General features: G+C 45.9%; 1 protein-coding gene and 1 long non-coding RNA gene across 5 annotated transcripts in view; both read right to left on the minus strand.

Moving 5' to 3' along the window:
- Nucleotides 1-5,244: 5,244 nt before the first annotated feature.
- NFYC (nuclear transcription factor Y subunit gamma) overlaps nt 5,245-27,400 on the minus strand; it is a 29,955-nt gene continuing 7,799 nt past the window's right edge. For 2 of the 4 annotated variants that reach the window (XM_077788440.2, XM_077788439.2), the window contains exons 2-10: nt 21,795-21,907; nt 20,204-20,275; nt 18,815-18,928; nt 16,616-16,711; nt 12,211-12,384; nt 10,625-10,783; nt 7,416-7,523; nt 6,675-6,734; nt 5,245-6,072 (exon numbers count right to left, since the gene is read on the minus strand). In XM_077788440.2, the coding sequence (XP_077644566.1) occupies nt 5,953-6,072; nt 6,675-6,734; nt 7,416-7,523; nt 10,625-10,783; nt 12,211-12,384; nt 16,616-16,711; nt 18,815-18,928; nt 20,204-20,275; nt 21,795-21,899 (1,008 nt within the window). In that variant the 5' untranslated portion in view covers nt 21,900-21,907 and the 3' untranslated portion in view covers nt 5,245-5,952. The remainder of the gene's footprint in view (nt 6,073-6,674; nt 6,735-7,415; nt 7,524-10,624; nt 10,784-12,210; nt 12,385-16,615; nt 16,712-18,814; nt 18,929-20,203; nt 20,276-21,794; nt 21,908-27,400) is intronic. The other 2 variants (XM_085559766.1, XM_077788442.2) reach the window with 1 other exon arrangement.
- Nucleotides 15,178-16,609, minus strand: LOC146765554 (uncharacterized). Its single transcript, XR_014949918.1, has 2 exons — nt 15,865-16,609; nt 15,178-15,799 (listed from the first exon to the last, which is right to left on the minus strand). It is a non-coding gene; the product is annotated as an uncharacterized LOC146765554 (long non-coding RNA).

Consider the following 27,400-nt stretch of genomic DNA (forward strand, 5'->3'; position numbering starts at 1 on the left):
AACACGCCCCAAACTGCGCCCCACAGCACATCCCAAAACACGCTGCTGCCTCCTAAACTGCAGCCCAAACTGCAGCCCAGGCTGGATCCCACCGCACACCCCAAACACAGGGTGTGGAGCACCCTGGAATCGCAATCCCACAGGATGGAGCAGCCCTGGAGGAGCTGGAGCATCCCTGGAGGAGCTGGAGCATCCTTGGAGGAGATGGAGCATCCCTGGAGGAGATGGAGCATCTCTGGAGGAGCTGGAATATCCCTGTAGGAGCTGGAGCAGCCCTGGAGGAGCTGGAGCATTCCTGGAGGAGCTGGAGCATCCCTGGAGGAGCTGGAGCATCCCTGGGGCAGCTGGAGCATCCCTGGAGGAGATGGAGAATCCTTGGAGGAGATGGATCATCCCTGGGGCAGCTGGCGCATCCCTGGAGGAGATGGAGAATCCCTGGAGGAGATTAAGCATCCCTGGAGGAGATGGACCATCCTTGGAGGAGATGGATCATCCCTGGGGCAGCTGGAGAATCCCTGGAGGAGATTAAGCATCCCTGGAGGAGCTGGAGCATCCCTGGAGGAGATGGAGCATCCCTGGAGGAGCTGGAGCATCCCTGGAGGAGATGGAGCATCCTTGGAGGAGATGGAGCATCCTTGGAGGAGTTTCCCAAGTTCAGCCCTTTACTTTTCCTTCCACCTCAACCTCACCCAGCAGGAACTGAGGCGGGGACTGGGAATTCCCTTTCCAAGCTGGATCCCGGCTGGGTCCGCGTGCTCTCGAAGCCTTGGAGAATCCGAGTGCTCCCACCCCACCCGTCCAGCTTCTCCTGGAGCAGGGATGAAGTTCAGGGCTTTGGGCAGTGAATTATTTAGTGGCAGTCAGAGATGCTGGCACAGCGCGGGGCCCTCGTGAGCACTGCGGGATTTGGGAGGCCTCGGGAATCGCACACAATAAATGGACAATTTTATTTACTCGCAGCAAATGATGCTGTTAAACCCACAATTCCCCTCCAAGGATGCCACAAAAACCCCACGTGGACGGGATAAGAGCTGTGGAGGCTGAAATGCTTGGAAATCCAAATGAAATTCTCCCCTCCATCCATCCCTAACTCCTGTATCCCCCCAAAAATTGCTTCCCGGAGCATCCCCCCGGCTCGTCTGGCCCCTCTCCCGGCAGAAGCTCCAGTGGGATCACCCTGACCTTCATCCCTGCCTTTGGAGCAGCACATTCCCCTCGCTGGAGGTTTAGGTTTCACCTGGCATTGATTAAAACCTCGGGGCTGACAGGAGGCAGGGTTGAGGTGACCTGGAAAGGACTCGGGTGTTCGAGGGGCAGGTGGGAATTGGGTTTTTTCCTGGGGCTGGGGGTCACCACATGCCGTGGGCAGGTCCCGTCCTCACCTTGTCACCTGCCCAGACCCTGGGAATCTCCATCGATACGGGAGCAGGGAGGTTTTGGGATGGAGCCAGGCAGTCTGAATCAACATGGCACCAGCCCATCCGTCAGATGGGTGGAGGTTTTGGGGAGGCGTCCCAGGATTTGTTGCTTTTACCCCACACCTGCCCGGCTTTGGGGGTCCCGCAGAGCCACTCGTATCCCCCAGGCCCGATGAGACTTGCAAGAGAATTCCAGAGGCCGGGAATGGCGAGGGGGAGGCCTCTGTGCTTGGAGCCTGCTGCCCTCTCGGGATTGCAGCTCGAGTTCCTGGCACGGAGCGGCGGCCAGGATTTGCATCCACAGGATTTCCAGTAAGTTTTGCAGGCTTGGAATGCAGCTGCAGGGCTGCGGGGCTGGGGACAGGGACTGTGCGACCAGGGACACCTCAGCGGGACACAGGGACCCACTTTGGCCTCCTGGGTGGGGGATACTGGGGGGACATCGTGGTACGGGGAGGATTCATCCAAGCTTTGTGAGCGGGGCAGCCCGGCTGGAGTGACCGGGATGGGCAGAGCTGGGGACAGCGGCCTCGGGGGTCGCAGGGGTGGCATTGTCGTGGCGGGGGAAGCGCTGGTGACAGCGGTGACAGCGGTGACAGCGGTGCGGGGAGCGGGGAGGGCTGCGCAGCACCTGCTCCAGCCGGAGGCTTGGCCCCATCCCAGAGCAATTAACTCCTGGCACCGCTCGCTGGGACAAAGCAGCGCCCGGGACAGCCCTGAGGGGTGGGGAACCCCGGGCTGGGGGCTGCTCTGCCCCAGAGCCACCCCACAGCCTGGAGCTGTCCCTGAGCTGGGAGTGACCCGGCGGTGCCGCCCGGAGCTCGGGCACCGCCCGGAGCGGCCCCGCGGGAGGAGCGGGCAGCGGGACGGAGCTCCGCCGCCGAGGAAGGAAGGAAGGATGGATGAGGATGCCGAGAGCTCCCGGGCTCGCCAGCGCTGGGACAGTTCCCAGCCAAGCCCTTCCAGCCGTGCCAGGTCCTGCGGAGATGGAGCAGAGCGGGGAAGAGGCAGAGCTGCTCCCCCAGGGAACGGGGCTTTGGTGGCGCTGCTGCAGGTGGAGACCTCGGAGCCTCCACCGGGAGCGATTTTCCCTTCTCCAGTGTCCCTCGGGCACCCTGGACCCACAGCGGCAGCGTGACCTTCACCGCAGTGGTTTCCTTGGGAAAGGGGGGCGGAGGTGGCAGCTTTGGGAGGGGACAGCAGTGCTGGAGGGGACAGCAGTGCTGGAGGGGACAGCAGTTCTGGAGGGGGACAGAAATCCTGGAAGGGGACAGCAGTTCTGGAGGGGGACAGAAATCCTGGAAGGGGACAGCAGTTCTGGAAGGGGACAGCAACCCCAGAAGGGACACCAGACCCAGAAGGGGACACCAGACCCACAGGGGACACCAGACCCACAAAGGACAGCAGACCCAGAAGGGGACAGCCGACCCACAGGGGACACCAGACCCACAAGGGACACCAGACCCATAAGGGACACCAGACCCACAAGGGACACCAGACCCATAAGGGACACCAGACCTAGAGGGGACAGCAGACCCAGAAGGGGACACCAGACCCAGAGGGGACACCAGACCCAGAGGGGACACCAGCCCCACAAGGGACACCAGACCCAAGGGGACAGCAGCCCCAGAGGGGACAGCAGCCCCAGAGGGGACAGCAGACCCATAAGGGACACCAGCCCCAGAGGGGACAGCAGCCCCACAGCTGTCTGCAGCCAAGCCCGCAGCAAACCGAGTGTGGCACTGCCCGAGTGCCGGCGGCTGGTGCTGAGCTCACCACCCCGAGGAGAAACGGGATCTCCAAGCGCTCCTCGGCAGGGAAGCGCTGCCTCCTCCTCCTCCTCCTCCTCCTCAGCTTCCTCCCGGGTCCCTGGGGGTGTGACTGCTCCTGTCGCACCTGCCCTGTGGAGTCACTCGCAGAAGGGCCGATGTCCCTGCCGCGGGTGTCACCGGCCCCTGGAGGGACACGAGTTGTCCCCCCAGGCCACCCCGTTTGTCACCGCGGTGCCCAGGCGGTCGGAGGGAGCCGTGAGCCCCTGCAGGGAAGGTCTGGCTCCGTCCGTGCCCGCCGTTCCAGCCCCTGTGACAAACGATGCTGGCTGTCCCCAAAGCACCCGTGCTGTCCCAGTGCCCTCTGCAAGGGCAGGCAAAGCTTCACCTCTGCTACCACCCAAATAAAAAAATAACTGTTGCCCGATTAAGGTTTATTTCAGTATTAAAATCCACACTTGTATATGCTAATGAGGTTAATTAAACACACACGCTCACATCCATGATTATTACTCAGCTCTCTGCCCAGATCTCGGCCCGAGGAGAAGATTCCATTCTGAAGCTGCTCCTGTGCCTTCAAGAAACCCTGTTTTTGTGCATCTGATCAAGAAGGTTTTTATTGAACATCACCACATTTTTCCTGCCCAATTTGACACAATCGGGAATTAAAATAATCAGCCTGGCCACCCCCAGCCCCTCTGATCTCTCAGAACTCAACAGGGTTTTATTTCCAGCCAAATTTCATTCACTTCATGCAACAGCTGGAACCTCCCTTGGGGAGCAGCAACTCCCTCCCGTTTTCTGTCCTTGGAGCGATTTATTCCCATTCAAATGTAACCAATTTCCAGCAAACCCGACTGCTGTGGGTTTTAAAGAGCTTTTCCTCAGCAGCCAGGGGCTGATAAAGGCGAGCAGCTCCTGCTCTGCTCTCCAGCTCTTCCTTCCAGGTCTCTCTCCATCCCCACAAGCGGATTCCCAGCTCTCCAAACCCGAGGGATGCTTTTCCAGAGGCGTTTGGGGGGCACAGGAGGTCACTCATCTCCTCTGGCTGTGGGGCAGCTCCAGTTGGGATGGGAGATCCAAATCCCCATCCCGGCTCTCCCATCCCACTCCAGCCCTTCCCGTGGCAGCCGGGAGCAGAGACAGGGATGCGGCTGCCGGGAGAAGGGACCTACGAGGCCCCAAATCCAGGGAAAGGGACCTCAGAAACTCCAAATCCAGGGCAAGGGACCTACGAGACCCCAAATCCAGGGAAAGGGACCTACAAGCCCACAATTTCAGGGAAAGGGACGTCTGAGCCCCAGATTCCAGGGTAAGGGACCTCCGAGCCCCCAAATCCAGGGAAAAGGATCTCCAAACCCCTATCCCAGCTCTCCCATCCCGCTCCAGCCTTTCCTGCGGCAGCTTGGAAAAGAGGCAGGGATGCGGCTGCCGGGAGAAGGGACCTACGAGACCCCAAATTCCAGGAAAGGGATTTCTGAGCCCCCGATTCCAGGCAAGGGGACCTCCAAGCCCCCATCCCGGCTGTCCCGTCCCGGTTTTCCCATCCCGCCCCAGCCCTTCCCACGGGAGCCCTCTCGTGGCCGATCCCACGCTCGGAGCTTTCCCGAAAAAATCCTTTTCCAGCCCAATTCCATCTTTTCCCAGCCCAGGAGATGCTGGTCCAGCCTGGCACGTCCCAGCCCTGCACGATGCTCCGGGAGCTGCATCCCTCACTCCCTCCCTCCCGGGGTCGGGAAAACCTCGGGAGTCAGGAAAAATGGATATTTAGAAAATCCAGGAGAGCAAAGCGGAGCTTTGCTTCCCTTCCTGGTGGATCTGGCAAGGGACACCTGTGCCAGGGTGAGGGGACAGCTGGAAAAAGGGGGACACCTGGGACAAGGGGGACACCTGAGCCCAATTCCATGTATTTATCCCCAAACCCCTGACATCACCTGAGCTCTCAGCCAAGCCCTTGTCCAGGCACCCTGTGGCTGATTTCCCTGCTCCAGGTGTAACATTCCCAGGGATTCAGGCTGCTCTCCTGGCCCTGGATCTCATGGGCAGCACACACAGGATCTGACAAAAGCAAATTTATTTTCTTTTATGAAGCTTATATTACATGCATGGAACAAAGCCAGGACAACAGGTAACAGCAGGGCTGGGGTTTTGTCCAGATTCCATCAGTTTTTCTGGAATCCAGAGGCCAAAATCAAGGATATTTTGCTCTTAGAAAATACAATCATAATACAAGGAATGTTTTTTTTTATTTTGTTTCACTCCAATTCCTCCTCCTATTCCCTGCATACAGCAAATGCTCCAAAAAAAGGAGGCAGGAGGGAAAAATCTAAACCACACACACGCCCCCCCCCAAAAAAAAATTCCCTAAAACCCACTGAGATGGGAGGACCAAACCTAGCTCTATCCAGAGAAAAAAAAAATACAAACAGAACAGCAGGAATAGAGCTCTGACAGGAGCAGTACCCTCAGGATTTTCCTAGAAATAAAAAACATTTTCCACATTTGTTCAATGAGATGCTCCAAATCCCTCCGGATCGCTTCCCTCGGGGTTTGGAAAAGCAGCTGGATACACAAAGATTGGTTTGGAAAATACAAATATTGCATTCTTGGCAGAGTCTGCTGGATATTCTGGATATTGCCACCGCCAGCAGAGCGAGGTGGAGATGCAGAGCCTGGCACAGGCTGGCTCCCAGGTGCGCTGCTGGGCCCAGGTGGGGCTGGCAGGGTGCTCAGGGTGGATTTGGGGACTGTCACCCGCTCCCTGCTCAGTCCCCCGTCACCTGCGTGGCCTGGGTGTCCGAGCTCTGGCTGCTGGACTGGATGAACATGGGCTGGGTGATGTCCTGGCCCGCGGGCATCGTCACCTGCTGGATCTGGTACAGCTGCTGCGGGCACGGGAGGTGACAAAGGAACCTCTGTCAGTGCCCAGCACATCCAGAACCTCCCCCACCTTCCGCCCCTCTGAGGTACCCCAAAAACCCCAAACCCGCCACGAGCCGCCACCAAATCTGCTGCACGTTCCCACCAAAGTCCCTCTGGGAATTCCTGATGCCCAGGCTCTCACCAGGGCCCTTCTGCCCATGGATTTCCCAGAGCAGCTGGCAGATCCGTGGGCAGACCCTTTCCCTGGATCCCTGGGAAGCTCCAAAGCCAGGGCTTGGAGCATCCTGGGATAGTGGGAGGTGTCCCTCACTTGGTTGGAAATGGATGAGCTTTAAGGTACTTCCAACTCAAACCACTCCATGATTTATGATACTCATGGAACATCCAGATGTTAAAACCTTTACTGCTGAATCAGGAATTTAGGATTTCATCTGGAGTGCCAGGGACTGGATGAATTCAGAGCAAAGGCAGCAGAACTAAGAATCCACGTGATTTTAGACTGGCACAACATTCCCTTATCCTGCTGTGGGCCAGCAGTGTTTTATGAGGAGGAACGTGCAGATTTAGGACAGCCCCCGTGCCCCTTGTGCCCCCCAGCTCTTACCTGTCCATCTGTGAACTGGCTGAACTGCTGCTGCCCCTGCTGCACCTCTGTCTGCGTTATCTACAGAGATAAGAGCACTGATCACTGCCAGCCCTTCCCACCAAGGCTCACAACCCCACCACCACCATCCTGCTGCTGCCTGGGCAGAGCTTTGGAACCTCAGCCACGTTTTCCAGCGCCCCAACCGCGAGAGGAACGGCAGCCACGGACACCTCCGGAACAAACGCCGCCTTCCAGATCAAACACCACCTTCCAGATCAAAACCAGGTCCTTCCAGACCCCAAACCAGGTCCTTCCAGACCCCAAAACCACGTCCTCTCTGCTTCCCCCAAGGAGAAGGTGGCCTCCAGGCCAGCGGGAAGGATCCCTCACAGCCTCGACGCCGCTCCCGACGTTCTGCCTTTCCTGCACGGCTCCTCCCTCACCCGGGCAAGAAGGAGAAGGAAAGAGAAGTTGGATGAGCCCAAAATGTTGCCTGCAAGCAGCTCAGAAGCAGCGGGGGCTTCACCCAGAGCCACACACACACACACACACACAGACAACAAAAGCTTTGCATGCACCTCTCATGGACACCTAAAGGAGGTTTCCGCTACGCTCCTTCATTTAAAAAAAACAAACTCTGACAAACAGGAAGAAAAGCAAAGTAGGAATCCTAACCCAAGAGGTGGTTGAAATCCCCTGGAAGTCGCAGCTTCAGGAGCTAGGGAAGAAGCCTTGGAGGCAGCTCTGGGGAGTGCATACCTGCTGTGCATTGGTTGCAAGCGTCTGGATCTGCCCCTGGACTACCTGGGTGCCTGACACGGGTTGGGCTAAGCGGATATACTGCAGCTGGCCAGCATTCAACTGCACCTGGAGACAGGTGGAGGGGGCAGGGAAAGAAAATGAAACAGGTCACTCTGCACCCTCAACACACAGCAAAAATCCCTGCTCGGTTCCACCGCGGGAGATGGAGTTATGGGGGAGCTTTCCCCAGGAGCTCCACGGAATTCTGGAGGGTTCCCAGCAGGAATCACCACAAGGGACCCTAAAGGAAAAACCCCAGGGCACAGAGCTCCAGGATATCCCTGAAGCACCACATTCCTCTTTTTTTCCAGGCTGGGAAGGGTCAGTTAGTAGCTAAAGCATATTAATGGCTCAGTTTCTCAGGGATTTGGAAGCACTTTTGGTTACAAGGATTAAGTTTTACTCCTTTGAGGCAGCAGTTCGCATCAGCTGTTAGGAGCTGGCAGCACCAAATCATATCCTGCACCCTTATCAATCATATCCTGCACCCTTATCAATCATACCCTGCACCCTTATCAACCATATCCCGCCAAAAATTAAGGAATAAACAGGAATTTTCACCATGAAGCCAGCAGAGATGGCAAACCCCAAAGATATTTTTGGAGGATTTGAAGGCAGCTCTCTGCCAACACCTGTCAAGTCCCACCTGGCAGAAGCTCAGCTTTTTGGTGTCAGTGCCTCATGTGAGAGATTCAACCCCAAATTTATTCCCTGAATCCCATAATTTTGGGAGGTTGGACGCTAGGGAATGTGGGACATGAAGAAAATACAGGTAACACTGTTAATACACACCTGAGAGTGATAAAAATGTCACACTGTTGGATTTTCCTTCTGTTATTTAACTTTGCAATGTTGAGATTCACAGCTTTAAGGGTAATTTTATACAAAAAAAAGTATTTTTTTCTTTTTAAGGGGAAAGAACACGCAGAACACTCTAAAAAACTGCTGAGAAAGAAGTGCCTGGAACGTGGTCCTGGCATTTCCACAAAAAAGCCACCAACTCCCTCATTTGTGTCTGAAAGCTCCAAAATTATTTCAAGAGCAAATAAAACTCCCCCTGAGAAACAAAATTCCAATAAAGAATTGGTTTCTGCACTGAGTTCTTCAGGGATGTCAAGGTTTCCATGCTGGGGGAATTAGGTTTTAATTACATCATTAAATGATGGTGGAAGAGATGTGGGAAAATTTCTTCCAGCAAGGAGAGGAAGCTCCAAAGAACCTGCCCCAAATGAGGTCTGGGTAAGACAAAGATTCAATTTAACATAAAATTCAATTATCACTTCATTGATGGATTCACTGCCAGTTTTTCTCTGTTAAAAATTCACTTTTCCACTTTATTTCTGGAATAAAGAGCAACAGGGAGTGTGCCTAGGACCAGGAACATGTGGAAAACCAGGAATGAGATGCTCCCAACACTCCAGAGGCATTTTGAGTTTCAGGAGAGTTTCCAGCTCTGTTTGGGTGATCCAAGACTCTGCTGGGCCCTCAGAGTGCACAGAGCAGTCAGAAGATGGCTCTGACTGTGCCAAAAGAGAAAGGAAATAAGGGAAAAAAATAAGAAAAGCAAAGCAGGAAGAGCAGAACAGACCAAGGACTGGAATTTTGTGGGGCCAAATCCAAGTTTTTTTCTCCCAGTTTTATTTTATTTCACTCGCTGGAAGCTCCCTCAGCATCAACAGAAGAATCCTCCAGGTTGCAGCCAAACAGGATCTCTGCTGGATGGGGGGCTGGGAATTGGGATTATTCCATCCCACGTTGCTGGTTTGCAGTCTTGGAGCTGGCAGAGATCCCAAAAAGATTCCAGATTCCAGCCACAGCTCCCTGCTCTCCCACAGTGCCAGGAAAGAGAGGGGAAAAAGCAAATTCTTGGTCAAAATCAGACCCTAGAACCCCTCCAGTCTGTCCAAAAACACAGGATCACTTCCCAAAGGATCCCCCCGGATTTTCTTCAGGAGGTTTTGGCCCTGAACAGATCCTTCATAAGGAATTTTTTCTCCCAAGAGATGTCCAAGCCCCTTTCTGTAGTTCCAGCATTCTCTGGAGACAGCTGGGACAAATCTGAGCTGAGGATCCACTGGAGATCTCCACAATTCTTTGAGGAACAAATCTCTTGGAGAGATTTTCACAAGGAAAAGAAGAGAAAAAAGAAATGGAAAAGAAGGAAAAAAAAGAAATGGACAAGAAAATGTAGAGAAGAAAAAGGATTCTTTGTAGTAAAAAAAAAACCCAAAACACAACAATTTGGGAATTTCTTCCAACTCAAGGCAGCAGGAATCAGCTGAAGACTCAAAAAGATGAGAAGAGCTGGAAAAATCTGGCAGCTCCCTCAATCCAAACCCTTTCCAAGATGCTCTGACCAGGAGCAGAGGGAAGCTCAGCAAGGCTGGGAAGGCAAAACCTGTGTGAAAGCTCCAATTTCACAGCAAAACTGAAATCCAAGTGAAATGTCTGGCCCTGGGTGACCTTTGGGTTCTGGAACACAGAACTGGCTGGTTTTTATTGTTTTTTTTCCTCTAACAGGTGTGATATTTTCCAGCTGGAAACCAAAAGCCACAGCTTTGTTGTAATTCTAAGTTAATGTGACTTTCTTGACCTCTGCGTTTACTTAGGACACATTTCAGAAAGTTTGGGTTACGCTGGGCACCCAAAATCCCATTTTTAAGTCTGATGTAAAAGTGAGGAGGTATCTCTTGGTTTTGCAAAGCCATTACTCTAACCAGCTCCAAATATTTTGGAGAAATATTTCTTTTAACATCAAGGTTTATTAATAACTCCCAGATGGCAACTTTCCCACTCAGCCTGCCAGGTCACGACTTCAGATTGCAGAGGCACAACCAAGTAAAGGCAAAAAGAAATGAATTCTCTTTTATTCCAACCAGGCTGTGGTGAAGAACTGAGGTTTAGCCAGGAAATATTTGATTTATTGCTTCCTAATCACAACTATTTCACTCAGGGTGAAGGCGTTTGGGGTGGGCAATGAGTCTGGACTAAATGAATGAAGATTTATTTCTCCCTTTATGTCACACTTGGTTGGTTTTCCTAAGTGCAGGAACCACACCACTCAATCCAAGCTTCCTCTGCCAGTTAATAAAGCAAACAGAAACAAGCCTCATGCTCACAAATTTGTTTTTTTCCCTTTTCCACCTTTCCTCCTGGCCGAATCTTACCGGGATTTGCTGGATTTCTCCCGTGTTGGTGATGATTTGCTGCATCACTTGCATGGTTTGTCCTGTGCTGCTCTGACCCTGCTGGCTCTGGCCCTGGGGCTGGGCCTGCACGATCTGGACCTGCTGCCCCTCTCCCACCTGCATGGTCACGGGGGTGGTCTGCACAAAAAAAAACAGGGATTGGGATCCAGGAAGTGGAAAATCCATCAGATGTCAGGATTGGGGCAGATTGAGCCTGTCCTACACACACAAATTTGGTGTAGGATCCCAAATCTGTGGTGATTTGGGGTTAAATCAGCACAGAGGGAGCTCAGAGCCTGGGGGAGGCACTTTCCTGGAGGATCTGACCCAGGTTTCTGAACCAGGAACCACATTTGAACCAGGAGAGCTGAGGCTGTCCCACAGAAATGTCCAACGTAAGGCAGGACAAGGACTGGAACAACATGGGACAATGGAAGGTCAGATCATGGAACAGGGTGAGATTTCAGCTCCTTCTGCCCCAGCTGATCCCATGGGTTAAACTGTCATTGATGTTCCTGAGCAACCCAACCAGGAATCACATTTGGTAAAGAAGAGCTGAGGTTGCCCCACAGAAATGTCCAAGGTAAAGCAGGACAAGGATTGGAGCAGCAGAAGGTCCCTGATCATGGAACAGGGTGAGATTCCAGTTCCTTCTCCCCCAACTCATCCCATGGGTTAAACCCATGATTTCCACACTGTCACTGATGTTCCTGAGCAATCCATCCCTGTGGATCTCCCTGAGCCCTGGCTCACCTGGCCCTGCTGGGGCAGTCCTGTCCTAGACCCAGATTAAATCACCACAGATGGAGCTCAGAGCCTGGGGGAGGCACTTTCCTGGAGGATCTGACCCAAGAACCACATTTGGACCAGGAGAGCTGAGGTTGTCCCACAGAAATGTCCAAGGTAAGGCAGGACAAGGATTGGAACAAGGAGTGGAAGGTGTGTGATCATGGAACAGGGTGAGATTCCAGTTCCTTCCTTCCCTCCCAAGCCAAGCCAAGCCAAGCCAAGCCAAGCCAAGCCAAGCCAAGCCAAGCCAAGCCATCCCAGGGTTGAACCCATGATCTCCACTGATGTTCCTGAGCAATCCATCCCTGTGGATCTCCCCAGGCTCTCTCTCTCTCTCTCAGGCCTGACTCACCTGGCCCTGCTGGGGTTGGGGTTGGGGCAGTCCTGTCCTAGACCCAGATTAAATCACCACAAATGGAACTCAGAGCCTGGGGGAGGCTCTGACCCAGGAACCACATTTAGCCCAGGAGAGCTGAGGTTGTCCCATAAAAATGTCCAAGGTAAGGCAGGACAAGGATTGGAACAGCAGAAGGTCCCTGATCATGCAACGGGGTGAGATTTCAGTTCCTCCCTTCCCTTTCCTCCCAACCCAATCCAACCCAACCCAACCCCACCCCACCCCACCCAACCCAACCCCACCCAACCCAACTCCACCCCACCCAACCCAACCCAACCCAATCCAATCCAACCCAACCCATCCCAGGGTTGAACCCATGATCTCCACTGATGTTCCTGAACAATCCTTCCCTGTGGATCTCCCTCAGCCCCTGGCTCACCTGGCCCTGCTGGGGCTGGGCGATGATGATCTGGCCCGGCTGGATGGTGGTGGTGGCCGTGGTGGTCTGCTGGCCCTGCTGCTGGCCCTGCACCTGCACTGCTGCTGGCTGCTGGGCCAGGGTGAAGTAATACTGCACGGGCTCAGCCGGGGTGACGGCCTGGCGCACCTCCTCCTGCGGGGAAACACCGGGAGCTGGGGTGGGCACAGGGCACCCGCCCCACAGCCAAACATCCCCCAGACACATCCCCGGGAAAGGAGCTTCGGCACCTCCCTCCCAACAGCTCAGCCAAGCCTGTGGGAGCTGATCAAAGTTCAGCTCTGTGGAAATCAGGAAGCCCATAAAGCGTGGGTAACGCGGAGTTGGCGCCGAGGTGGGGGAAATAATTGAAATTATCAGAGTTGAAAGGCATGGAACTTCCTGGTGGGTGAATTCCAGCACAGGAGCGATTGCAAATGGCCCAGGAAAACCGACAGAGCCTCCTCTGTCACCCAGCCCCTCTCCTGAGCTGGGTTCCCAACCCTCCACCGAGCCAATAAAAGTCGTGGGTTTGATGCTCGCTGTCGTGCCTGGAGTTATTGGTTTAAATCCAGCTTTTCCAGGCTGCCAACCATTCCCTGCCGTGGGAGCAGGGATCTCGGAGCAGTGGGAAGAACCAGAGGCTCTGCTCCCCTCCCTGGCAGCAGCGACGCTGCTTGCTTTCATCTCAGGAGAGAAAAGCTCCTTGTGATCAACGACATTCCAGGATTCTCAGCGATCATGGGATGTAGATACTCCAGGATGGGAATTCCTGAGCTCCCCAGAGCAGCTGGATGAGGGCAGGTGCAGCTCCCAGACGTTCACTCCATGGCAGAAGGCGTAAACAATCCTCTCCCAGCCACCTCGAGTTCACAGCTGAGAGTGTAGGATGTTTACACGTGCTACAGCATGGCACATTCCCACTTCCAGCAATCCCTGCTCATGGATTCCCCTTCGCTTCATCCAGCTGGGCAGGAAAAGGAAAATTCACATTACACAGGAGCACGTCTGGCTGAGCACTGGGCTGGAGTGAGGAGTTTGTTGGCTTAGAAGTTGTTTTTTTGGGGAGCAGAATAACTCAGGAGTTACTCCTAGGAGGTTTCCCAGAGTAAGAATCTCAAAGATTCAACTGATCCCAGATGGTTTTAAGAAAAAAAAAAACAACTTTGAGCCTGGCTCTCAGGGCAAACATCATCAGAAGCACCACCAAACACAACCTGTGCTACTCCTGCAGCTCCCGTTCCTCTGGTGGAAGGAGGAATAATAATAATTAAAATCTATTTTCAGCAGGGCAGGTCTGCAGTGAACCAGCAACCCACAAGTGCTGGGGCAGCTCCGAGCCCAGTCCTTTGGTTATTTCTGGAGTGCTCCAATCCCAAATTCCAGCTGAATCCTGAAATAATGAAGACTGAGACCTCCTCTGAGCATCCATTCCAGGCTCAATCCTGTTTGCCACAGGCTTCAAATCCAAATTTTCTTCCACTCCTTCCTATCCCATCATTTGCCATCTTTTATTTCCAAGCCACAGCTGGAATTCCCAGAGCAGAAAACCAGGATTTCATTCCCAGCTCCTCCAAGAACCCACACCGCCTTGTCAAATAAGAGATAAAATACAGATTGTAGGGAAAAAAAACAAAAATCCAGGCACAGGCAGCTGCTTTTCCACAGGAATTTCCCTGTAAATCCTTAATCTACATTCCTAGGGGGTATATACTTCTCCACACAGCTTTTCCTGCTGGAAAAAGGATTCCTGGTGAGGAATATCTCATTTCCACTCCAGACACCTCAAGGGAAAAAAAAAAATCAGAAAAAAAGTGGATTTCCAAAATTCGATTTTGGAATAATTGAAATTTCAATTATTACAACTATAAAAGAAGTTAAAGAAGAGGAGCTGTGGGGGAAGTTTTGTCTTTTAATTAACACCAAACCATGAGTTTGGGAGGAATCATGAGGGTTTTTATAGATAATTCTATTTTATGTTGAGATTCCAGCACACCTGGCATGCTGATTTTAACCCAGGATGGACTCTCCTGGATATTGGGAAATGGAAAAGTGTTTTCCTTATTTTCTAAACCTTCTGGAAATCAGGATGGGGAGTTAAACTCAGCTCAAGGGGTGGGTTCCCTGTTCCCTCATTTAGAGTGGAATAAAGGAAAAAAAATTCACGTCAGAGACAAACTTCCAAGCCAAGATGTTCCACAAAGTCCCAAATTCCCCATTTTGTGGGGGGAAAATTTGGATTTTTCCACACTGCAAACCTTCAGAAATATTTGTTTTAATAATTGATTTTTTTTTTAATTGTAGGACAAGGAGCAGAATTATCCAAAGAGGGCCTTGAGGGGAAAAATCAGAGTTTTGATGCAGGAAATTGGGAGGAAAAGGAATGAGGAATCCAGCTCCAGTGCTGCTCTATACAGACAGAATTTTCCATGATATCCAGGATTTAGAGTGGAATTAAGGAAAAAATTCAGGAAAAATATTCAAGATACAAACTTCCAAGCCAAGATATTCCACCAAGTCCCAAATTCCCCATTTTTCTTTTTTTTTTTTTTTTTGAAAATTTGGATTTTTCCACACTACAAAACTTCAGAAGCAGCAGAAAACGAGCTGTTTTAACAATTATTTTATTTTTTTTTTCCAAAGAAAAAAGAAGAGGGTCCTGAGGAGAAACCCCAGAGTTTTGGTGCAGGAAATGTGAAACTGCTGAGCTGAGAGCAGCAGCCTGCTGCTGTAAACATCCGACTGAAAGCTCCTTCCAGCCCTTCCAGCTTCCAGTCAAGGATGTTTACAGAGGCACTGACTGCCCCAAAAGATTCCAAAGTGGCGTTTTTCAACCCAAAAATCATAAAGTTCTGATAAATATATATATTTTCAAGTTAATTTTTTCCCACTGGCACCATTCGGGAGCAGAATTGTTCAGGAGTGGGTTTGGTTTGTTGGACAGGCTGGTGGGATTTCCATTAAATCTCTTTATTTCCACAAAAAACCCAGTGGTTTTTAGTTTTATTTATGAGTTTTAGTTTTATTTAAGAAATTGAGAACCTGAAAATGTAAGAATTAAAAAAACTTGGAATTAAGGAATTTAACAACCTGAAATTAAAGAATTTAAGAACCTAATATTAAAGAATTTAAACACTTGGAATTAAAGAATTTAAAAACTTGAAATTAAAGAATTTAAGAGCCTAAAATTAAAGAATTTAAGAACCTGATATTAATTAAAGAATTGAAAAACTTGAAATGAAACAATATAAAAACCTGGAATTAAACAATTTAAAACTTGGAATTAAAGAATTTAAGGACCTGACGTGTAAGAATTAAAAAACTTGAAATGAAACAATATAAAAACCTGGAATTAAACAATTTAAAAACCTGGATTTAAAGAATTTAAGAACTTGAAATTACAGAATTTAAAAACTTGAAATTAAAGAGTTTAGAAACTTAAAGAATTTAAGAAACTTGGAATTAAAGAATTTAAAAGCTTGGAATTATAGAAATTAAAAACCTGGAATTAAAGAATTGAAAAACTTGGAATTAAATAATTTAAAAACTTGGAATTATAGAAATTAAAAACCTGGAATTAAAAATTTAAAAAGGAATTAAAGAATTGAAAAACTTGGAATTATAGAAATTAAAAACCTGGAATTAATCCATTTAAAAACTTGGAATTAAAGAATTTAAAAACTTGGAATTAAAGAATTTAAAAACTTGGAATTAAAGAATTTAAAAACTTGGAATTGTAGACATGAAAAACCTGGAATTAAAGAATTGAAAAACTTGGAATTAAATAATTTAAAAACTTGGAATTATAGAAATTAAAAACCTGGAATTAAAAATTTAAAAAGGAATTAAAGAATTGAAAAACTTGGAATTATAGAAATTAAAACCTGGAATTAAACCATTTAAAAACTTGGAATTAAAGAATTTAAAAACTTGGAATTATAGGAATGAAAAACCTGGAATTAAACCATTTAAAAACTTGGAATTAAAGAATTTAAAAACTTGGAATTAAAGAATTTAAAAACTTGGAATTGTAGAAATTAAAAACCTGGAATTAAAGAATTTAAAAACCTGGAATTATAGAAATTAAAGATCTGGAATTAAAAATTTAAAAACTTGAAATTAAAGAATTTAAAAACTTGGAATTAAAGAACTGAAAAACTTTGAATTAAAGCATTTAAAAACCGGAAATTAAACCATTAAAAAACTTGCAATTAAACCATTTAACCCCCTAAAACGAAACAATTTAAAAGCCTGAAATGGCGGATTTCCCCACCTGACTCCCACAGCAATCAGAGCACGAAGCTGCCACTCCCATCGCTGCTGCAGTGCCTCAGTTTCCCCGAGGCCGGAGTCAGGGAAAGGCGGGGAATTCGGGATTGGGGCTCACCTGGCGCTTCGGGGGCTTCAGCTCGTCCCGGGGCACGATATCGATCAGGAAATCGAACTGGTCGAACTTGGTGATGGCCATGGCGATGTCGTTCCTCTGCAGCACAGCAAAGGGACACGTGGCACCGTCACGCTTTCCATGTGGCACTGACATTCAATTATTCTGCCACTATCATCCACGGATTTCGCCACTATCAACCACTTATTTTGCCACTTTCATCCATTTATTTTGTCACTATCATTCATTGATTTTGCCATTATCATTCATCTATTTTGCCACTATCATCCACTTATTTTGGCACTATCATTTATTTATTTTGCCACTATCATTTATTTATTTTGCCACTATCATTCATTGATTTTGCCATTATCATTCATTTATTTTGCTACTATAATTTATTTATTTTGCCACTATCATCTACTTATTTCACCATTACCATTCATTGATTTTGCCATTATCATTCATCTATTTTGCCACTATCATCTACTTATTTTGCCACTATAATTCATTTATTTTGCCACTACCATCCATTTATTTTGCCATTATCATTCATTTATTTTGCCACTACCATTCATTGATTTTGCCACTATCACCATTTATTTTGCCATTATCATTCATTGATTTTGCCACTATAATTCATTTATTTTGCCACTCCCATCCATTTATTTTGCCACTATCATTCATTGATTTTGCCACTATCACCATTTATTTTGCCATTATCATCCATTTATTTTGCCACTATAATTCATTTATTTTGCCACTACCATCCATTTATTTTTCCATTATCATTCATTCATTTTGTCACTATCACCCATTTATTTTGCCACTACCACCCATTTATTTTGCCACTATCATCCACTTTTTTGCCATTATCATCCACTTATTTTGCCACTATCATGCACTTATTTTTCCATTATCATCCATTTATTTTGCCATTATCATTCATTGATTTTGCCATTATCATTCATTGATTTTGTCACTATCACCCATTTATTTTGCCACTATCATCCATTTATTTTGCCATTATCATCCACTTATTTTGTCACTATCATGCACTTATTTTTCCATTAACATCCATTTATTTTGCCATTTTCACCCATTTATTTCACCACTATCATCCATTTATTTTGCCACATCCATCACCACAAACCAAATCTCTACATGTTCAGATCACAATCTCCTCTTTAAGATCATTTTATGGAGAAAAGAAAGTTCTATTTTACTCTTCAACCATTAAAAAAAGAAGAGTATTGTTGAGGAGAGGGATTCTCTAGAGCCAATAATCTGCTGTATTTTATTTTGTTGTATTTAATTTTGTTGTATTTTTATTTTTACCTCCATCACCACAAACCCAACCTCTCCAAGTTTAGATCACAACCTCCTCTTTTTCTCCATAAAATGACCTTAAAAAGTTCTATTTTACTCTTCAACCATTAAAAAAAGAAGAGTATTGTTGAGGAAATGGATTCTCTAGAGCCAATAATCTGTTGTATTTTATTTTGTTGTATCTAATTTTTTGTATCTAATTTGCAGTATTTTAATTTTCATGTCCATCACCACAAACCCAACCTCTAAAAGTTTAGATCACAACACAAAAAAACCAAAAATCAACCAGAAATCCAACAAATGGATTTTCTAGAGCAAGTAAGCTGTTGTATTTAATTTTGTTGTATTTAATTTTGTTGTATTTTTATTTTCATCTCCATCACCACAAACCCAACCTCTACAAGTTTAAGATCACAACCTCTTTTTCTCTATAAAATGACCTTAAAAAGTTCTATTTTAGTCTTCACCCATTAACAAAAAAATAGATCTACTGAGGAAATGGATTCTCTAGAGCCAGTAATCTGCTGTATTCTATTTTGTTGTATCTAATTTATTGTATCTAATTTGTTGTATTTTTATTTCCACCTCCATCACCGCAAACCCAACCTCTCCAAGTTTAGATCACAACGAAAAAACAACAAAAATCAACCAGAAATTCAAGAAATTCAACAGCTGAAGCTTCACAGAGTCCTTCCAGCAGGTCACGATCAGCTGAGAGATGGGAGATTTGCGTTTGGGCGAGTTGATTTTAATTTAATTAATAAAAATAAACCTTTCAGCTGGGCAGTTGTGGGTTGCTGGGTACAAAACGTGCCTGGTGTGATGGAGACAGGGATTTTGGGAAGGGATTTTGGGATTTGGGAATTCCCTCACCTGCAGGGTCCTGCGTTTGTTGTCCTCGGTGTGGATCCAGGCGCGCAGGGTCAGCTCGGTGATGAAAATCTGAGCAGCTTTTGCAAACAGCACAGGGGCTTCTGCACTGATCATCTGCCCAAAAAATCAGATTATTTCCAATTTTACCACTCAGTTCTAACAGTGCAAACAGAATTTCGTTGCCTGAGGGGAAGTTATGGGGGTTAAATCTGAATTTGGGGGAATTTTCACCTCAGGATTTCCTCAGGCCTGACTGAATTAAGATCATGGAAGAGGAGTTTTGGGTATTTAAAATACTCTCTAAAGAGAATTGTTTGTCTTTTTTTCCTTTTTTTTTTTTTTTGCCCTCAGTGTGACACCATCCTTCTGTCAGGATAACCCCTAATTTAAATGAGATCCTAAAAATTCTCCATTCACACTCCCAGCACTTTGCATTGGCATTAATGCTTATTAATTAACCTTTAAATAGGAATATTCCTATTTAAGTGGAGACTTTCTCTCCTCTCCACTCTGCCGTAAAATCTCCTTTTCCCCTTCAGCATCACAAATTTGGCATTTATTTGGTTCAGATACGGAGTTGGGCCCTCAGAAAATTTGGATTATACTTTTCCAGTGAATAGAGAATTTTCTCATTTTTCTCATTTATTTAAGGCTCTCTCATAAATTAAGGGCTGTCCTGACAGAAGGATGGTGTCACACTGAGGGGAAAAAATAAAAAACAATTCTGTTTTCCCTCAGGAATTAAGTGACAGTTTTTAAATTAAAAAAAAAAACAAAAAAACAACAAAAAAAAACAGGGATGAAATGATTCCTTTTTCCTTCTTTCTGTGTCAGGGAGTTTTCATCAATTTGTGTGTCCTTGTCATCAAAATCCCAAATATTGGGATCAAACCTGAGTTATCCACCTGAATTGTTGCTTATTTTTCCATAAAAAAATAAAATAAATGGCATAAATTTAATTGTGTCAATCTAGGGATCAAACCCAGGTTATCCACCTAATTTTCCATAAAAATGGAATTAGGTGGAACAAAAATCACTCTAAATCTTTGTAAGAGTGGAAAAAAACCAAGAGGGAATTTGAGAGGAGACAGTTAAGCAGTAAGGAAAACAGTAAATAACCTGAATTATTTTTGTATTTATTATACCTTTCAAGTGGTATTTACCACAAAAAAACAAAACTGCAAAATCAAAACCAAAATCCCAAATGTTTCTGCTTTCCCAGCTCAGTTTAATTGCAAAAAACCAAGGGAATTTTGCTAAAAAACCGCTTAAAAATAATAATAATGAGAAGATTAATGAATTTCAAGGGATAATGGGTAAAACATCCAGGAAAAGGACCTTAAATCCTTTTCCAGGACCATAAATTCCAGGTAAAAAACCAGAATGTACCTTCACATCTTCATCCAACTTCATGATTTTCTTAATCCGAGCCAAGGGCAGCTCCTGAACTCTGAAGTCTTTCTGCAGAGAGATTTCAGAGACTTTTTACTGATATTTAACTGCAAATAAAGGTAAAAAAAAATGTTAAAATAATCAGTGTTTTCTCAAATTGAAGGCTGGAAAGTTTATTTTTTGTGTTTTATTATTGATTTAGTTCTTCTGTCAGATATTTATATTCATTATTTCACTTCCAAGCTGAAGTTTTCCTGAAGAACAGAATGTTTCTGATGTCACCCATTTATCCATCTATTTATATTTGAAATAAATAATTCAATTCTGTTTCCTGGGCCCTAGAAACCATTGGAATTTATAAAAAAAAACCAAAAATCACAGGAGAAAATAAAGATAAACAAGAGTTGGATGAAATCCTGGCTTTATTTGTACTTCTCTGCCACCAAATCCCAATTTTGGTGTTAAAAACCTTGCAGGAACCTGGTTTAAAAGATCAGTTTGATGTTTTTAGGTGGATTTTTTTTCCTTTTTTTCCAGTCAGGAATGGTGGTTTAGGAACCTGGATTATCCCTCTGATTCATCGCTGAGGCCAAATTTGCACCCAGAAATTCCCTGGAGAGAATTCCTGGGCTCAGGAAATCTCCAAGAGGCTTCTCCCTTCCCTGAAGACAAAAAGTGGAATTTAAATAAATAAATTAATTCAGTATATTCCCGCCCTTGTTCCCACACCTCTTGTGGGGATGGAAAAATATTGAAGTTGTTTAGTCCAGTCGTTATTCGCAACCTAGATGGGATTTATTAAATCAAATGTCTTTAATTTAATAATGCACCTGATAAGAAACTTGGCATTTGAGTGATTTCAACATCTCAGGGCTGTCAAAGGAGGTGGTTCCGGACTAGGGCAGGAGCCGAAACTCAAATTCATTCACAAAATTGGAATTAACAGGGAATTTAGGGAGGAAGGAAAAGTCTGAGCTGGATTTTGCCAGTAAAACCTTGCTCACAGATTTAGAATTCAATAATTTAAAATTTATCCCATAGAAACACCCAAATTCCCAGATCCCAGAGCAGGAAGCTGAACTTGGAGAGGATTTTTCCCTGTTTTTCCTGGGAATATCCCAACCCCTGGGGATGCTAATTTTAATTCCCAATTCCTGAGGCCAAGATAATCCTGAAGATCTTTCTCCACGAGTTCATGACTCTGTTACAATCCCATTCCATTTTTTGGGAGATTCCTGGCTGAGGGATGATTCCTCATTTCCTAAACCAAATTTCCCAGATCCCAGAGCAAGAAGCTGAACTTGGAGAGGATTTTTCCCATTTTTTCCTGGGAATATCTCAATCTCTGGGGATGCTCATGGTTCTTTTTTAATTCCCAATTCCTGAGGCCAAGATAATGCTGAAGATCTTTCTCCACGAGTTCATGACTCTGTTACAATCCCATTCCATTTTTTGGGAGATTCCTGTCTGAGGGATGATTCCTCATTTCCTAAACCCAATTTCCCAGATCCCCAGAGCAGGAAGCGGAACTTGGAGAGGATTTTTCCCATTTTTTCCTGGGAATATGCCAGCCCCCGGGGATGCTGACCACGGTGAGGTTGCGGATCTCCTCCATCACGCGTGGCCAGAAGCTCTGGAGGCTCTGCTGGGCATCGCTGCTCCCCGCCGTGCCAAAGGCGCCGTCCGTGGACATCCCGGCACCTGGACACGGGAAATACACGCGTGAGCAAGGGAATAGTAAAAAAGAACAGGAAATAAACTGGAGTGTGCAAGGAGGGGGAAGAAAACAGGGAAAGGTGGAAAAAACGGGGAAAAAACAGGTTAAAAACCATAAAAGCGAGGAAAAAAACAGGGAAAATGCCAGGGAAAAAATCAGGGGGAAAAAAGGGGGGGAACTAAAAGGGAAAAAAAAGGGGAAAAGAAGGGGGGAAAAGGGGAAAAAGGGAAAAAAGAGGAAAAAAGAGGAAAAAAGGGGGAAAAAGGGGGAAAAAAGGGGGAAAAGGTGGAGAAGGGGGAGGGAAGGGGGAAAAAGGGGGAAAAGGGGGAAAAAGGAAAAAAGAGGAAAAAAGGGGGGAAATGGGGGGAAAAGGGTGGGAAAAGAGGGAAAAGGGGGAAAAAGGGGGAGAGAGGGGAGAGAGTGGGAAAAGGGGGAAAAAGGGGAGAGAGGGGGAAAAGGGGAAAGAGGGGGAAAAGGGGGAAAAGGGGAAAAAGGGGGAAAAAGGGGGAAAAGAAAAAAAGAGAAAAAACAGGGAAGAAAAAACAGGAGAAAAAGAAAAGGTAAAAAACTAGGCAAAAAAAAAAAAAAAACAGGAAAAAAAAAACGGGGAAAAAAAACAGGAAAAAAAAATGGGGAAAAAAAAACAGGAGGAAAAAAAAACAGGGGAAAAATAAAAAGGAAAAAAACCCAGGAAAAAATACCAGGGGAAAAAAAAAAACAAAACTTAAGGGAAAAAAACACAGGAAAAAAACCCCAGAATTTCAGGTCATTTATATTATAAAAATCCTGCTGATGGATACAAAACATTTCCTATTTTTAAGTTAAACACAGAAGGGATTTCAGAACAAACGACAATTCCTGCTTTCCGTGCCTGTTTAGGATCATTTTATCATAAACTGAGTAAAAGTAGAGACAGGAAAACCTACAAAATATAAACCCCAAAATAAAAGTGAAACGGCTCAGAACAATACAGGAATTTTGAATTAAAATTTAATCAAAATTTCTAATTAGAATATGGATACAGCAATGGTTTGGAGGTGCTGGAGAGGACTGGGAGGAAAGGGAAAAATCACAAATTTGGGCCCAGAGCTCCAGAGAAACCTCACCGTGAGCCATTCCTGGCAATGAGAATTCCTGCTCCTCCTTCCAAGCTCATCCCAGGGTTCAAGAGCTCACTCGGGGTGGGATGAGCTCAGCAGAGCCACAGGAACCTTGGGTCTCACACCCGTGGCTGAACCTGCTGGGTTTTTCTTCTGGGACCTTTTACAGGGGAATGTTCCAGCGTCACTCGGCTCCATCCATCCATGGATTCCTCCTCCATGGTTCATCCATCCATCCATCTATCCATGGATTCCTCCATGGTTCATCCATTCCTTCATCCATCCATGGATCTGTCCATCCATCCATCCATGCATCTGTCCATCTCTCCATGGATCCACCCATCCATGGATTCCTCCGTGGTTCATCCATCCATGGATCCATCCATCCATCCATGGATTCCTCCGTGGTTCATCCATCCATGGATCCATCCATGCATCCATGGATTCCTGCATGGTTCATCCATTCCTTCATCCATCCATGGATTCCTTTATTCCTTCATTCATCCACGGATGTGTCCCCCACCCTTCCTTCCATCCCTCTGTCCATCCATCCATCCATGAGTCTGTCCACCTCTCCATGGATCCATCCATCCATCCATCCATGGATTCATCCATTTGTTCCTTCATCCATCTCTCCATGGATCGATTGATCAGTTGATCCATCCATGGATTCATCCATCCTCCATCCATGGATTCATCCATTCCTTCATCCATCCATGGATCTGTCCATCTCTCCATGGATCCATCCATCCATCCATGGATTCATCCATTCCTTCCCCCTTCCATCCATCCAGGGATCTGTCCATCTCTCCATGGATCCATCCTTCTTTCCATCCCGGCAAGGTGGGGATGGGAATAACGTCCCCACCCTGCGAGGGCTGTGTCACAATTTCTGCTGGTTTTTAGATCTCATTTCATCTGAAATGTGATGGACGAAGGTCCATCCATGGATTCATCTATGGATCCATCCTTCCTTCCAGCCATGGATCCATCCATCTCTCCATGGATCCATGGATCCATCCATCATCCATCCATCATCCATCCATCCATCCATCATCCATCCATCCATCATCCATCCATCCATCCCTCATCCATCCATCATCCATCCATCCATCATCCATCCATCATTCATCCATCCATCATTCATCCATCCATCATCCATCCATCATCCCTCCATCCCCCCTTTTCCTGGATTCCCCTCCTCAGGATCCCTGAGCTCACCCACCAAAGGCTCCCAAGGGCTTTAGGAGCAAAGTGGCTGCTGGAAAACAGAGACGAGATCCCAGGGAACGGCTGGAGATGTCCCTGAGGGGATTTAGGTTGGATTTAGGGAAAGGTTCTGGGGTTTTTGGTGCTTGGGAACATTCCCAAGGCTCCAGAGCTCCAGGAAGGTTTGGACACCACTCCCAGGGACGCTCGGGGTGGGATGTTGAGGATCCTTGAGGATCCTTCCAGGATATCCCAGGTGTGCTGGGATGAGCTGAACCACCCAAAATCCAGGCTGGGAGAATTCCAATGAGGAGATGGACACAGCTCTGAAGGAAACACCAAAACCTTCCCAAAAAACCAACCCCTGGCAGCAAGGAAGGACGGGAAAGCTTTCCCAGAGAAGCTGCGGCTGCTCTGCATCCCTGCAAGTGTCCAAGGAGCATCCCAGGACAGGGGAAGGTGGAATTCCCATCAACCCAAACCATCCTGGAATTCTGGAACCAACCAGGATTCACCTCCAACTGGTTTTCCAGGCAGGAAAATATTTTCTTTTTCCCCTCAGGCTGGAAAAGCCGAGGCCTGGCTGGAGGCGATTCCAGAGCAGATCCCAGGAATATCCCAGGAGCTGTCGGAGCTGTTCCGCCACCTCTGGCAAACATCAAAATTCCCAAATCCTGCGGCAGCTGACAAAAACTGGGCAAGTTTTGCTTCGTGGGAGAGCAAAGGAAGCGTGAAAACGCCTCGGGGTGGGTTTTTGGGGATATTTTTTACACAAATGCTGTTTTCTGCTCTTTTTTTGGGCGCCCTGGGAAGGGGGAAGCAGCCAAACGGAGCCGGCTCCCCTCGGAAAATTCGCCACTTCAGCTCCTGGAAAACACAAGCTACGGGAAAAATCCCAAATCGACCCAAAACCTCTGAGCCTGCAATTCCATCCTCAGCACTAGCCAGAGTTTTCTTTCTTTCTTTTTTTTTTTTTTTTCCCTGGAAAAACACCAGATCCAAAAAAAAAAATCACATTCCAAGTGAGGCGGGAATGGGAATAACGTCCCCACCCAGCGAGGGCTGCCTGACCATTCTTGTTGGTTTTTTAAATCTCATTTTGTTTGAAATGTCATTTTCTACTTTTGATTTTTTTTTCTTTTGCCAAGTTCTCCCCGGTGTAAAAAAGCCAAACAAAGAGGGTGGAGAGCCCCTCCAAAGGAAATTTATCCAAATATTCCAAGGGATTTGCAAAGAGGGAAGGAATGAGGCGGGAAGGAGGAAGAACTCAGCAGCATCACAAATTCCAACTCCTTTCCATACTAAATTCCCACAATTATGGGGAAAAATCCCATTTTTCCATGGAGAAAGCAGCACATTCCCCACAATTCCTTCCCAAAATCCCATCAAAATCCCAAAATCCTCCAGCACTGGGAATCCATTCCTGCCCCTCCATCCCTTATCCCAAATCCCTCTCCAAAGCTTCCAAAGTTGTCCCGATAAGAAGAAAGCAGGAAAAGTTTAATAATTAAATAAATTAATATTTTTTAAATTAAATTATTAAAGCTGATTAAGCACTGAATTTAGAGCAGCAACATCATTCCACTGCAATTATTAAAATATAAAAAAATCCCAACATCATGGACAGGCAACAAATTAAAAACGGATTCAAACCAACCAGAATAATAAACTTTTTACTGATTTATTTATCCAAAAATATTCTATAAAATGTTGTTATAAAATCCAACAGAACAGTGGGGAAAAGGGGATGGGCACAAATTCAGGGCAGGCTGAAATTCTGCTTAAAAATATATATAAACCCTAAAAATATGATCATTTGAACCATTTAAAATCAAATTTTAAGAGGTTGAAATGTTATTTGGAGAATTAAATGTGGATATCAGGGGTTCGGGTTGCAAAATCTTGTCTTGATCTTGGAAAAATCAACACCTGAGCACTCCAGGTGCCTTTTTTTTCCAGGAATATTTTGGATTTTTCCACCTTCAAACTCCATCAATTCTCCACCACGTCCCCTCTGCTCCCAGCCAGCCCCAAAGGGGGCAGGAGGGATCTGGATCCCAATCCCAGCTCTTTATTCCAAGGAAATTTGGGATAAAAAAATCATTTTAATCAACTAATTTAATCTGTATATTGATATAAATGTCTTTATTTCTTCATCTGTTGATAAATATCTATTTAATCATATTATATTCAATATTCCTATTACTGTCTTCATTCAATTTTATAAATGAAATAATCCAAAAACTAAAATTAATTCTTTTTATAGAAGTTTTTCCCTTCTCCTGCTTAAACCAAGCTCAGCCTGAAGTGCTCCAAGGCAGCCAGGATGGTTTGAATTCCATTTTTTTTCCTCTTTTCTTTTATGTTTTAATTGAAATAAAAATGCTTTGGTGTTATAAAAATGAAAATCTCCCACCTCTGTGGCCTAAAAATGGAAAATTCCTGCTCTGATGTGAGCAGGAATTGAAATAAAGAGAAAATACAAGAAAATCCCTTCAGCTTTTGGGAATAACTCCCAAAAAAAAAATCTCCTTTTTCAATTTCGGAGATATCCTAAAGTTTGTTGTTGCTGTGATGTTTAACCCTCTGAAATAAAAACTAAATTATTCTTATTCATAATGAAAAGTTTAATGAATAAGAAGCTTTAAAAATCTAAATAATTCACGATTTTAGCTCCAAAACTCACTAAATTTAATTCATTTACAACACGATAAGCCCTGAAATGAAGAAATCACCTCATGAGGCAACTTAATTAAAATCCAGACGTCATCCCCATGATAGAAATCCAATATTTTAGCCTGATTAAATTAAATAAAATCTAAATTTTGTGGCTGAAAGGGCACCCAAAGCCTGAAATGCTGAGGTGAGGGACGGCAATGTCCCCACCCCAAAAGTGTCCCCAAGATTTCCCTGGGTGCAAAAAACAAGGGTGGAAAATTAAATTAAAATAATAAAATAAATAACTTTGTTGTCTCTAAGTTCCAGGTTAAAATTTTAGGAGAAATTAAAATTTTAAATGTACAGGAGAAGGAAACTGCTGGAAAATCAAGGTGGAAAAATCGAATTTAGAGAGAATAAAAGGAAAAAATCAAATTTATATAGAGAATAAAGTTTTAAAAAATCAAATTCCTAGAGAATAAAATAAAAAAATCAAATTCCTAGAGGATA

The sequence above is a fragment of the Lonchura striata genome, chromosome 23 (assembly GCF_050655825.1).
Source record: "Lonchura striata isolate lonStrDom1 chromosome 23, ASM5065582v1, whole genome shotgun sequence".
NCBI lineage: Eukaryota > Metazoa > Chordata > Aves > Passeriformes > Estrildidae > Lonchura > Lonchura striata.